Below are 13,045 nucleotides of genomic sequence, written 5' to 3' on the forward strand. Positions count from 1 at the left end.
GAGAGAGCTGCCATAAATGGCATTTGATAGAGTGGTTAAAAAGAGAGTATGCTTATTGAGATGATTATTACAGGGGAACATTTCACAGTAGTTTTTGATGTAGGTGGCTGTGATTAACAGGATATATGTAGTCTTAGAGTTCAAGTGTCCATTTGAAGTGATGAACTGAGATGACAGGGCTAGGTGTAAAATTTTGGGATTTGATTGGTGGATGGATGTGTAACTGTTTAAAAGTAGCCAATGAGGGAGTGGTATAAACATGAAAGTAGAAAGGGTAGAAGGGCTGCCCGGTGCTATGGGGTCCGCAGACACTGTGGTAGTCCAAGGACACCATGCGTGCCATCGGGGTCCTTTGAAGATGCCTGGCATGGAAATGAGATGGCAGAGAGCACAGACAGTCGTGATGTCTGCGGACACCAGGGATTAGCCAGATTTCTTGGCTCTGGTGTACAGGAAGACAGGGTAGCAGGGGTTTTGTTTGTTAAGTGTGCTGAAGATGGCTATGGCTGTGTTTTTGAGGAAGCAGAGTGTAATGATTCTGGGGGACTCTTGGATCCATTGGCTGAAGGTGTACCCAGAGCACTGTGGATTGTCTGAGAATCTTGGATTAGAACAATTACAAGTTTCATGGTATGGAGTTTGTGGAATGAAGTAGGCGGAATTGCTCCCGTTTTGTGAGAGTATGGTTAATTTAAAGCATCCAGACATCATTGTTGTTCACTGTGAGGCAACAGTTTGCGCTATGTCACAGAAATGTGGAAACATTTGAATGTATTTGGCCCACAAATTGAGAAAGCAAGGCACAATGTTAACAAAGCTGCATGTGCTTTTTTGCGAGATGTTGGCATGACATTTTTTGATAATGGAAATATCAAATTTGAAAGTGTCAACATTTTTCATAGAGATGGAGTGAATCTGACTAATGTTGGCAATCAGATTTTTCTAGAAAATGTTCAAAATGCATTGAAGCAGTTTCTGTGAACACAAACAATATGGATTCCAGTCTTTTTTAGTAGTTGAAGTATAGAAAAAGGAAAAACAATAAAAAAACAGAAGCAATTTTTGTGAAAGTTAGAAAAAAGAAAGTTTGGTAGAGCATTTGTTTGTTTAGTAAATAAAACCAAATAATACAAACAATTATAAAAGCCGGAAAGAGAAAAAAAGAGGTTGTTTTAAGAGCCACGATTTTTTAACCAAAAACAAGTTAATTGATTTTAATTCCCCTACACCATGCACAGAATTTACCAGATGTCCACAGACTATCGCACTGTCCGCGGACTATACAGGCTGCAAAAGGTGCTGTCATTTTCTTATTTACTTCTATGTTTTAACAGTGGATGGTGGCTCCTAACGGAACCTTTTTTGGGGTTTTTGGTTTTTATATATTTTGGCTTTAGTTTTCTTTGTTGGAGAGGCAAGGTAAGGTGGCGGAAGGAAGTGATGAAAGGGGCACCAACCACAGAGATGGATGGGCAGGTGGACAGGGGAAGATGTTGAACGGGCCTTACATTTAAGGTAGGGGTCTGTGTTTCTCGTGCTCCTTGACCGCAGCCTTGAGAGCACTCCGAAGCTGCTCCTCCCTGTAGATCGGTGTGTCAAAGTACAAACATGGTACTATGACCCTTGAAAGGTAAGGGTCAACAGCATTCTGTATGGCCTGTGAGGTGGCCGACGGGATACTCTGCCCCACAGGAGTAGTCTGTGTGGTGGCAGGAGAGGTTGAGGAAGGTAGGGCAGAGCTTGTCAAGGAATAGTCTGTATCAGAACACCTGCGTGGTTGGATCTGGTGTGGCAGCGCATGGAGGTGGTCCCGTAGGAGTACAGGCCAGTTTTCACGCGACTGAGTATGACCCTGCACTAAATCCATCTCACCTTGGCTGCCCGAGCCTTCGGTACATCTCCAAAGGTGGTGAACAACGCCACACACATGACTCACGCTGGAGGTAGGCACTTCCTCTACCTCATCTTGCTCTTCCTCTTCATCCTCTTCGACATCTCTGCACCTGTTCCCCTTGGGGGACCTCCAGGTTGTTGTGGTGGTGGTGGCAGTGGTGGCTCTGGAGGAGAGATGGCCATGACAGATGCCATTTTGCAGGTAAGTCCTAGCAGGAACTCAGGAACTGCAAACAGGTGCTCCATCCTGGATTGTCAAATTGAGAATGAGTGAAACTCTCAGAGGACTACCAAGTTAAAAACAGGCCTTGGAAAGTTGTAAAAAGTTGACAGATCAACTAAGAATGGTTCTAGGAGCTCTAGAAGGGTAAACTTTCAACTAGAAGCAGCCTAGGTTGGCTGAAAATGCAGTTTCAAACTGTCCACGGTCCAAGTGGCTTGAAGCCTGTGGTATTGAATGCTGGAATGGTTAAACGCTCCTTGAAACTGGTAATTACTGGTAAAGTCCTGCCCTTAATACACGCATTTTTCTACTTCTACAACTACTACTAATCCAACCACTCCTACAACTAGGAACACACAGATTGACACAGTGAAGAAAAGGCAAATACGAGGAAATATTCAGCTCTGGATGAGAAAGGGAGCATGTTGAAATGGGAGGAATTAAGATGAGGCATGGAAGCAAATGTATACAAGTTGATGACCAAAGACAAGAGTGTTTTTTTGTTTTTGTTTTTTTTGGTCAACCAATTTTAGATATAAATATATATTTTGTAGTCAATGGCAAATCTCTAATGCATATTTTCTGTTTCATTTCTTGTGCCATTTTGGACACATCTCGTCATTGGCGTTTATGGGAAATGTTTTGTAAAAGTACAGAAATAGTTTTCAACATGCTGTTAGGGATGGGCAGGCCAGGTTACCATGTTGTTCTGAGTGGTGAATACGTGACTGAAATGAATCTGTATTGTGATATGGTTCAACATAGTCTTGAAGAGCTTCTTTGGCTGGTCATAAAGATACCTTTCCTGAAAAAAAAAATGAAAACATGTCATGACCTCTTTAACGTTATTTGCAAAGGATTGGTAAACTCCCCGTATTTGCTCAGTGCGGACGCTGATTAGACGGAGGCCTGTTTTCCAGGTGCATTTCCCTGACCCACATTGCATTTGGGCCATTGTGCAGTGTGCCATGGATTTCTTTGTGTAAGTATGGACCGCATGTTCCATGTCACCCCAGTCAATCACACATCCTCTTCTACTCAGTTCCCCCTTTTTATACATGCATTTCCATTCAACTGGTCCCCATCATGGCGTTCTTATTTCTCTTTAGCCTCTTAACTTTTCAAGGCCACCTTGCTTAGTTGCTGTCACCTTCTTCCCTCTAAGATGTGTCTTCAGTGATGAAGGATGCCAAAGATCAAAGGCGGGACTGAGCCATGTTACGGGAGGTATTAATATTTCCGATGACATGGGGAACCTTTTCCAGAAACGCTCTTATCAAGGCCACTAAGGTCATGCATAATCTAGTTATAGCTGACCTCTGTGGACTTCCTCCCCTTCCCCTGGCCCCCGGTCTCCATTGCTCTGCCTTTAGGTCTTTTAATTGGATTGTAAATCCCTGTGACCCCTGTGCTTTTCTTGTACGTGGTTTAAGTGGTAAGGGAATTGTAGACGATTCTTTCATGGATGTTGAATTTAATAAAAAGATGTTTTAATACATTTACTGATGAAAATACATTAGTCCTGATTGGCAAATATTAATAATTATTATAATTGTTCTTTTATAACGCGCTTAATACCAAAGACCAATTTCTAAGCGTGTGACCGGGATTCGAACCGGCGTCTCTTAAATGTGGTAGCAACTTGCCACTAGACATGGATTTCCCAATGGCCATGTCAGAGGCATGAGTAACTAAAACATGTTGAAACTTTTATGCCTGACCATGTGGGTGTGTGCGTGTGTGTGACATAGAGTTGCACCTACGCAGCGCATATGTTACACTATTTAATAGATTTTACTTCTCTGGCAGAAAATATATTTCCTTTGACTGTTCCGATCAATTTAGCAGAAATTGTCCCACCTATACCTAAGTCACTCAGTTATTAAATGTGAAGAAATGTCTCAGAAATCTGTCTGCAAATTCCTGCGAGTTATGACTTAATGGACGTTTGCTAACATTTGTATTGTCCTCCAATTCCTATCTATGCCAGTGCCTTTGCAAAAGCCTCTTTTGCAGGCCTGATAGTATGTTGTGCCTGTCTAAGATACTCATATGTGCATAACATACGCCAAAAAAGAGCCAACTCCTCCAGTAGTAAATTCGTTGTGAAACGGGCACAACTCATTTTGTGAATTAGTTGTAACTTACACATCGATAACTTACTAATTTATTGAGGTGTAAGTCACACTTACTCTTGAGCAAAGGTTTGTCTAATGCCTGGTCCCGTCAATTTCACAATCGATGTCCTACGAAGGGTTAGAACACAAGGAACATATTGTTGCAGAGTAACAATTATGCGTTTCAGTTCATCTACTGGTGTGAAGTTGCAGTTCAATACTATTTCTGTATAATTAATCATGTGGCAGGCCTTTAATTATGCAGTAATAACTGTGACTGTGGAGTCACAGGATGCCAGGAGCTCTTGCGGTGGCAAATAACATATGCCAATTGTGTTTCAGCTTAGCAGCTCAAATTCTATGAAAACAAAGTGGCATATGCTCACTACAAACGCATTCATTGATTTCCTGCAATGCAACGTGGCATGCCAGACACCTGTTATTGCATTCATTGCATCAACTGTCCAGGATGGTTTCATTTCAGATGGACGTGGCCACCGATACCACCCAGCCTTGTAACGAGATGTCCGTCCCCTCTAATATTCTTTTCACCATGGTATTTCAGCGTCTAATTGCATTTAGCATGTTATAATGCTGGCTATCACCTTTGCTATAACATGCTCTCTGTCTTCCTACACTCACTGTATAGATCGAATTGCACAGAATATTATTAAATCCCACCTGGAGACGTGTCAGTACACAATGGAGGAACTGCACCAGCTAGCGTGGCAAACTCACACCTACGAAGAAATCAAAGTTTACCAGAACAAGGTATTGTTCCCGGGAGCTGTGGGTTACTCTCCTTATATTCTGAGGGTTAGTTGTAGACGTGGAATGAAGGAGAATTCATGATCATGTATGCATTTGATTTGTTTAAAGCAGGAGTCTTCACCGGGTGGGACTCCAGATGTTTTAGACTACAACTCCCAGCATCTTCCATTGTTGACTATGCCGGCTGGGGCTGGTGGGAATTTGAGTCCAAAACAAGGACCACACAAGGTTGCAGAACCCTTGTATTGATTATGTGTGGCACTGAACAGACACTTTTGTTTCCCAGGGTGCAGCTGTGCCTAAATGATACTCTAAATATCAAATCTGCAGAGGGAGGGAGGCAAAAGTTTCTTTTAGTACTGCTCCGAATGACATGTTACCAGGATGGTACAATTAACAGTCTTTCCCCCAGTACAAAATAATAAATGTGTCCCTCTTGTATCCCTGTCCCATAGCATGCATCTCACTAATACCCTGTGTACAAGTGGAAGATGGAACAAGTACCCCCATGCCTAGAAGTATGATTAAGTTGTTCCTGTAATGATCCCACACCTCCCCTTTCCCCCCATTTGTATGTTCATCACACCTGCACATGGACATCATGGATACAATTATAATTGGGCTGTAATTGTCATTGGTTATTTATAAGGCGCTTACACCCAGAGGTTTCTAAGTGCAGACCCGGGGATCGAACCTGTGTTGCTCCGTGTTGTCTTGCTTCCAAGGCGAGCACGTTGCTTCTGAGCTATCCTCGGGAGACCTGGCTTAGATTTTGAGGGTACAGAGCATGGAGGCATAAAAGCAAGGCGTAATGCTGTCAGGCCTCCATGTTTCCCTCTGCTCGTTGATCATGTGGTCACAAGGCATGGAGCAGAGTTAACATCTTCACCGGGCTGTCCTCTCCCTTCTTGCGGGAGCACTTCATTTTACACCTGCATGACATTTTCATGCAGGTGTAAAACTAATGGATGGTTGTATATGTATATAAAGTTTTCTTTGTAAACTATATCAGACTAAATAAATAAATAATAAATAAAAGTAATGGATGTCTATAAAATCGGCCACGCCTTAGACTCCATTAAGAAGTGGCGCCTGCAAAGAGTCATTTGCACTTGGAATTTACTTCTGTGCAAAACCGAGAGTGAAAGTAAAGGTTAAAGGCAATTCCTTCTTGTTTTCCTCTTTACTTTTTCACTCCGACTTCACAAAAGTTAAAAGTTGCATGCAGGCGACCCAACAGCACATAAGTGCAAATGTCAGAGGTCCCCTGCATGAAATCTGCATTTATTTCAAAATTACCACCTTAATATTTAGCAGCCTTAACATGAAACCAGCAATTTCACATGGTTTAAAAAAAAAAAGAAATGGCCTCTTTACATGCAATGTGGATGACGTGTAAGGCTCACAGAGAACTGTCTGGATTTGGAGGGCCTATTTGCGCATTACAAACAGGTTCAAGAGCTTTGTTGCATGTGAATCTGCAGCGCCTTTCAACTAGCTAGTCTGGGTACATTTCCAAGCGCTAATACCACTTCTTGCTTCTCGGATATTCAAAAGCAGTTCCAGGTGTGTCGCAAGTACTTTTAAGTACCTGGGAAGTCACTTGATGTGTGGAAATCCTTTACAGACACACGTGCATCTGGTTAAGGGTATTCTTTTGACCTATTTTTGACCACAGTGTTTTATGCTTCTATCCAATGGTTTTACCTGTGGCTTTGGGCAAAATCTTGACTTTTCCTATTTCCTATTTTCTTTCACCCATCTTTTCTGGCTCACTTTTTGTGGTTTAGGCCGCTGGTTTAGGCCGCTGGAATGTGCCTTCTGTGTTCAGCCTTTCCTTACCAGACATCACTTGACATTTCTTCCTGCCCCCCTGATGGATTCTTAAAGTCATCACCCTGCTAATGTCCATGTTCAAGATTCTGCTGAAACTCCGATTCTTTCTGTCGCCCCATTCAGATCACTTTAAACATTTGCAGGCAGGAATTGGACTTCCTTTGAGTTGATACATGTGCTCATCATGTATGGATGTCTCCCTGTTATTCTCTATGATCATCAGGCCTGACCCCTACAACTCAGGCTTCCGATCCCCCTACAGAACAGAATATCACATTTCCGCACTGGAATTTCCATTCTGCCAACAGAAATACACTTTTGCGTTGGTCGGGAGAAGTCCAACTCTGTGAATTAACAGAAGTGGGAACCTAAACATAGCACACACATTATTCCTCAAAAAAGGTTTATTTTATAACAAATAAAATGAATACCTTCAAAATGCTTCATAGGGTTGTACCAGTCTTTCTGCTGCATTTTATAGACTCTGTGCGGCCCTATACTGTTACCTTAAAATGGACGCCATATGTGGGGTTTCCTCACTGCATTGCGTTTTAGGAAATGTCAACAATTGCAATAAAGCTAAAGATGTTGACCCAGGCCGCCCTCAAATGCTTTTGGGGTTCAAGTAAAGATGTTCTCTTGGCTCCTCCTCCCACAAGCCGTATTGGGCTCTTCTACATAGACTGGGCTTCAAAGTGTTTCAATGCACCCACGCAAACGCTCTTGAAATCTCTACCCGTGTCTGAACCAACGCTGAGAAACATGAGACCAGGAGCAGCATTAGGGTGTCCCTTCATTCTCTCTTGTGGCCCCACTGGACTGATATGCTTGCCATGAAGCAATGGGAGCAATCTCAGAACCCCCCCCACTGGACTGATATGCTTGCCATGAGGCAATGGGAGCAATCTCAGAACCCCCCCGCCCCCGGCCCCACTGGACTGATATGCTTGCCATGAGGCAATGGGAGCAATCTCAGAACCCCCCCGCCCCCGGCCCCACTGGACTGATATGCTGGCCATGAGGCAATGGGAGCAATCTCAGAACCCCCCTGCCCCCGGCCCCACTGGACTGATATGCTGGCCATGAGGCAATGGGAGCAATCTCAGAACCCCCCCGCCCCCGGCCCCACTGGACTGATATGCTTGCCATGAGGCAATGGGAGCAATCTCAGAACCCCCCGCCCCCGGTCCCACTGGACTGATATGCTTGCCATGAGGCAATGGGAGCAATCTCAGAACCTCCCCGCCCCCGGCCCCACTGGACTGATATGCTTGCCATGAGGCAATGGGAGCAATCTCAGAACCCCCCCGCCCCCGGCCCCACTGGACTGATATGCTTGCCATGAGGCAATGGGAGCAATCTCAGAACCCCCCCGCCCCCGGCCCCACTGGACTGATATGCTTGCCATGAGGCAATGGGAGCAATCTCCGAACCCCCCCCGCCCCCGCAGCCACTGGACTGATATGCTTGCCATGAGGCAATGGGAGCAATCTCAGAACCCCCCCGCCCCCGGCCCCACTGGACTGATATGCTTGCCATGAGGCAATGGGAGCAATCTCAGAACCCCCCCGCCCCCGGCCCCACTGGACTGATATGCTTGCCATGAGGCAATGGGAGCAATCTCAGAACCCCCCCTCCCCCGGCCCCACTGGACTGATATGCTTGCCATGAGGCAATGGGAGCAATCTCAGAACCCCCCGCCCCCGGCCCCACTGGACTGATATGCTTGCCATGAGGCAATGGGAGCAATCTCAGAACCCCCCCCGCCCCCGGCCCCACTGGACTGATACGCTTGCCATGAGGCAATGGGAGCAATCTCAGAACCCCCCCCCCCCCCCCGCCAACCTACCCCCTGCCCTCCCAGGAATGGTATGAAATGCAGAAGATGATTGCACCCTCAGTCAGGACCACCTCCTATGCTTCCGCTCTTGCGCTGAAGGTAAAGGAGGAGGGATTTTACTCCCGATCCGTCGCACAGGCGTGTTCACAAGTCTTTTCTTTAATGCTTAACAAGGGTGACTTGTTTTTTTTCTTTTCATCGAGTGAGCTTTCACTCCGAATACCAGGGGGAATGTTGGGTCTAGTTATCCCCCTTTGGCACATACACATTTTAAAGTCATCCAGATGCGTTCCAATGTTTTCATTGCAGAATATTCACTGCACATATTTTTCATTGCTGAATATTCACTGCACATATTTTTCAGTGAAGAATATTAATTGCAAAGAAAACCACAGAGCATATAAAAATAAAAGAAAAAAAGATGGTGGTTTGGTCAAGGCAATAATTTGAAGTTTATAGAGGTGGTGGGGGCAGGGAGCACATAAGGGGCTTTATGGGTAAAGGGTGGCCCCCCTCACACTTTTTAGCAGAATATCAGTAAAAAGGTAAAAATCCATTAAAAAAAGGTAGTAGAAAAATCAGCTGTAAAAAATAATTCAGATGGAAAAACACATGGAACCAACCAAATACTAATGTTGGTTTGGCCGCCCATCATGCTAAATACTAACGGTTCGGGCGGAGCGCTCCATGCCCCAGGAACGACACATGGAACTATAGCTCTCTCTTTACCTCAGGCTCGAAAAAGATCTCCTGGAGTTTCACAGAGGTGTGGGCTTAAAATAGGTCTACTCTTCCTCACTTGACAGAGCCCCAATGTTCTGAACCACGTGACCCCACTGACTATACAAAGTTGTGGGCAATAGGAATTAGCCCAAGCCTTAAAAATGCACCCTGAAGCAACTATATGAACAAATAATACATGTGCTTCGTAAAAGCGTTAAAGAAGCAATCAGACCCCGGATGGTCATCACAGGATATGTCCCTCAAGAAAAAGATCTGCTGTAATGTTTTTGGGTAATCCCGCCACTCACACGACAGAACCCTTCATCAGGCTTCCGCAGTGTTGTAACAAATTGAGTGTAATGAGCAGGGTAACGCTCTATAGCTATGACATATCGAGCCCTATGTATCCTTTCTGTTATTTCAGAAAATACCTTAAAGTATAAGAAAATGACTGGGATTTTGTGCAGAGACAATATCTATCATTTTGCTAGATCATGGAAGGCACTGCAGATTCCTTGGCCCCTAGAAGCATCATCCTGGCAGATCTTGCACTTTTCATGGAGAATGTATGATTTATGCAATTGATAAAAGTAATTTTCTAGACATACATTAACCAAGCACAATGAATGGAGGGTATGGCTCGTATGACTTGTGACATTAGTCATACACACTTTGTAAAAATTCCTATGAGTGAAGAGGAAAACACAAAATTGTCTGAGCCCCTGTACCGAGAATGAACAAGATTCAAATAACCTGTTCTATGGGAGGTTTCCCACTCGGGAAGGTCTACAGCCGCGTTTGAGCTCACTTTACCTTTCACAGAGGAGAAATATCCATTTGCATATGAGTCTGGTCCTACCCACCAGGGCTATCCAGCACAAATGCTATGGCAATTCTCTCTGAACAGGAGTACCAACAGCAACCCCAGACACGCGTTTCTGCCTTGTTGGGCCTCAATAGTGAGGTGAAGCTGTGCCTCTCTGCGCTCAGTGAGTAAGGGGTCCACACCTGGATTACCCAGGCTAATTTAGGGTGAAACCCCAAGTATTCCAAAATTATACAAAATTGTAGGAGCCCCTCTTCTGAGAATGGTTCAAATAACCGGTTCTATTGGAGGTTTCCCACTCGGGAAGGTCTACAGCCACGTTTTAGCTCACTGTACCTTTCACAGAGGAGTATTACCCATTTGCCTAACAATCTGATCCCACCCACCAGGGAAGTCTGTATAAAATTGTTTGAAGAATAAAACATCTTGAACAAAGTTGTGGGGCATGTTTATGTGACTGCATGTCAGCACGCAAAGACTCACTTGTCCAGACTAATTACTTTACAAATGCTTTCTCATTTCCAGACAAAAGAAGCCCTGTGGCAGCAGTGCGCTATCCAGATCACGCATGCCATCCAGTACGTGGTGGAGTACGCAAAGAGAATAACAGGATTCATGGAGCTCTGTCAAAATGATCAAATACTACTCCTTAAATCAGGTGAGGGACCTGCTTCTACTGGAGGTTTTGTGCTGTGAATGCAAAGAATATGTTGTTGGTTTGATATTTGCTTTGCTTCTTGTTTGTGGTCGTTAATGGTTGCTTTTTAAGTTATGTATTAACTGTTATTATTATGTATTGTATGTTATTATATTATGTATACAGAGGAGGTTTTACGGTTTCTTTGGATGAGTTACCAAGCAGTAATGTTCAGGGGCTGCTAGCATGCTGGGATACCTGGCTAACCAATGGATTTACTAATTGTTTATTCATTTAAACCTGTGATAGAGTTTTGGTAGGTCGCTTTGCCTCACTTCGAATTCCGCCATCAAAAAAGAGTGCCACCAGCATTCCCTTTAATCAAGCTAAATAAGAGGGTATTGCATCAATGGGTAGAAGTAGGGGAGGGGGCAGAGTGAGTTGCTGAGCTTTCCCAGGTTTTTTTTAGTTTAGGCTATTAGGCGGCGCTTGCACCACCTGTAAGCTGAAACGATTGCCGTAGAGTACAGATAGGGAGAAATGGCATATGAGGAGGGACACAACGCTTGCAGGTGGTGTTAGGTCATTTGCCCACTCATTGACTGCCCCTGGCCATGCTAATCCCTATGGCCATTCCGACCCAGATCCTGTGAAAAACACCACCATGTGGGAACTCTTTGAGCTTGCTTTAATCAAGCCTTACCATCAAATATCGCACTCAAAGTGCCTGCCAGTGTTTTCTCATAACAGTCTTCTGTAAGCAAATGACTTAATTGGAGCCGTTACTGTGCTACTGGTGTAATAACAATGTCTTGATGGGTCTGCCTTCAGACATTTGATCTATAAGCGCTATGTGTGTCCTCCACTGAAGCCTTTTTAAAAACAAGCATGGGCAAAGCCAACCATTTGGCTTTTCTTTAAGTATTAGGCATTTGTCACAACTGTTATTGGACTTGCACCATTTTGCACCTGCTACCATCACTGACCAGTAAATATCACTATGGCGGTGCCTTGCAAATGCCTTTCCCATGCCTACAGAAAAGCCCAAACTGTTGGCTTTGCCAATGCTTGTTAAGTGTGCAGTTGGATACCATTTGGGCTGATTCACACAGCGTTTCTCAAAGGGGGTTTCCCGTTCAAAAAGGCTTTTGTCAACCAAGCCCAACATATGCAGCTAGGAAGTGGTAGATATGCAGTTGAAAATGGACATACATTAGGCATGTGACAAAATGCACTAGAAATGTTCGTTTGGTATACATTTTGAGTTTTCTTTTTCGTCATGAATAACAATGTCCACTGAAGGCGCATGCATCACGTGCAATAGTAGACTATGGAGCCTATTAGTAAGGGCGTAGTGTTAGTAAGTGTGTGTGTGTGTGTGTGTGTGCACATTCCTGCATATACTCATATGCACACATGCGCAAGCTCCCTGACAGACACACACGCAGAGCTAGGCAGTAGTTCATACGTGTTCTGTTCCCTTATTCCTCGACCTTCATATTCAGAATCGTAGAAGATTAATTCTGAACATGTGTACAAATCTGCTGCCAACTAACCTTTATAAAGCGGTCGGAAATCCTGCTCAAAGTAAACTATAAGTGGCAACTTTCCTATACGCATGGCATTTGTTGAAGTGTACTTACTGCAGCAGAATTAGGGATGTACGCTGAATAATAGTGGACAGTGATTTTAAATCACAATGGAACATACATGCCTACACAGCGTAGAGTGAGATTTCTGTATGGGAAATGGGAGAAATGTATGTGCATATTGACATGAACTGGGTGAGTCACGAAAACTCGTAAAGGTGTTTTCAGAAAGAAAAGAAAGAACGTGATCAGCAATGAACCTGATGACAGAGCCATATGATTAATATGGCCACTTTGAATTGTTAGTTTTCCCTGCTGAATTTCCTAAAGTCTCTATATCATGAGTAAAACAAAATTCAACTTTTCTTTACAAGCACTGTGGAAGTTTGACTTTCATAGCAGCAAAATGTATGCATATTGTAATAAAATGAGCATACAACGTACCAGAAAAAAATGTATTCTATTTTAGTGTATTATCTGAAAATGGCACACAATTGATAGCAACATAATCCAATACTTTGTTTTGATTTATTATGAAGGTTCCCCTGTTTTTAATTCGAAGTAGCTCTATTCCAAGATGGCTGCCTTTC

The 13,045-nt window shown here is 43.9% G+C and overlaps 1 protein-coding gene across 1 annotated transcript in view; it reads left to right on the forward strand.

The window, feature by feature from the left end:
- RORB (RAR related orphan receptor B) overlaps positions 1-13,045 on the forward strand; it is a 534,900-nt gene that overhangs the window by 446,207 nt on the left and 75,648 nt on the right. Inside the window, exons 5-6 of the mRNA XM_069625827.1 lie at positions 4,883-5,004; positions 10,755-10,887. Coding sequence (XP_069481928.1) covers positions 4,883-5,004; positions 10,755-10,887 — 255 coding nt within the window. The remainder of the gene's footprint in view (positions 1-4,882; positions 5,005-10,754; positions 10,888-13,045) is intronic.

The sequence above is a fragment of the Ambystoma mexicanum genome, chromosome 6p, assembly GCF_040938575.1.
Source record: "Ambystoma mexicanum isolate Mex_15411 chromosome 6p, UKY_AmexF1_1, whole genome shotgun sequence".
NCBI classification, from domain to species: domain Eukaryota; kingdom Metazoa; phylum Chordata; class Amphibia; order Caudata; family Ambystomatidae; genus Ambystoma; species Ambystoma mexicanum.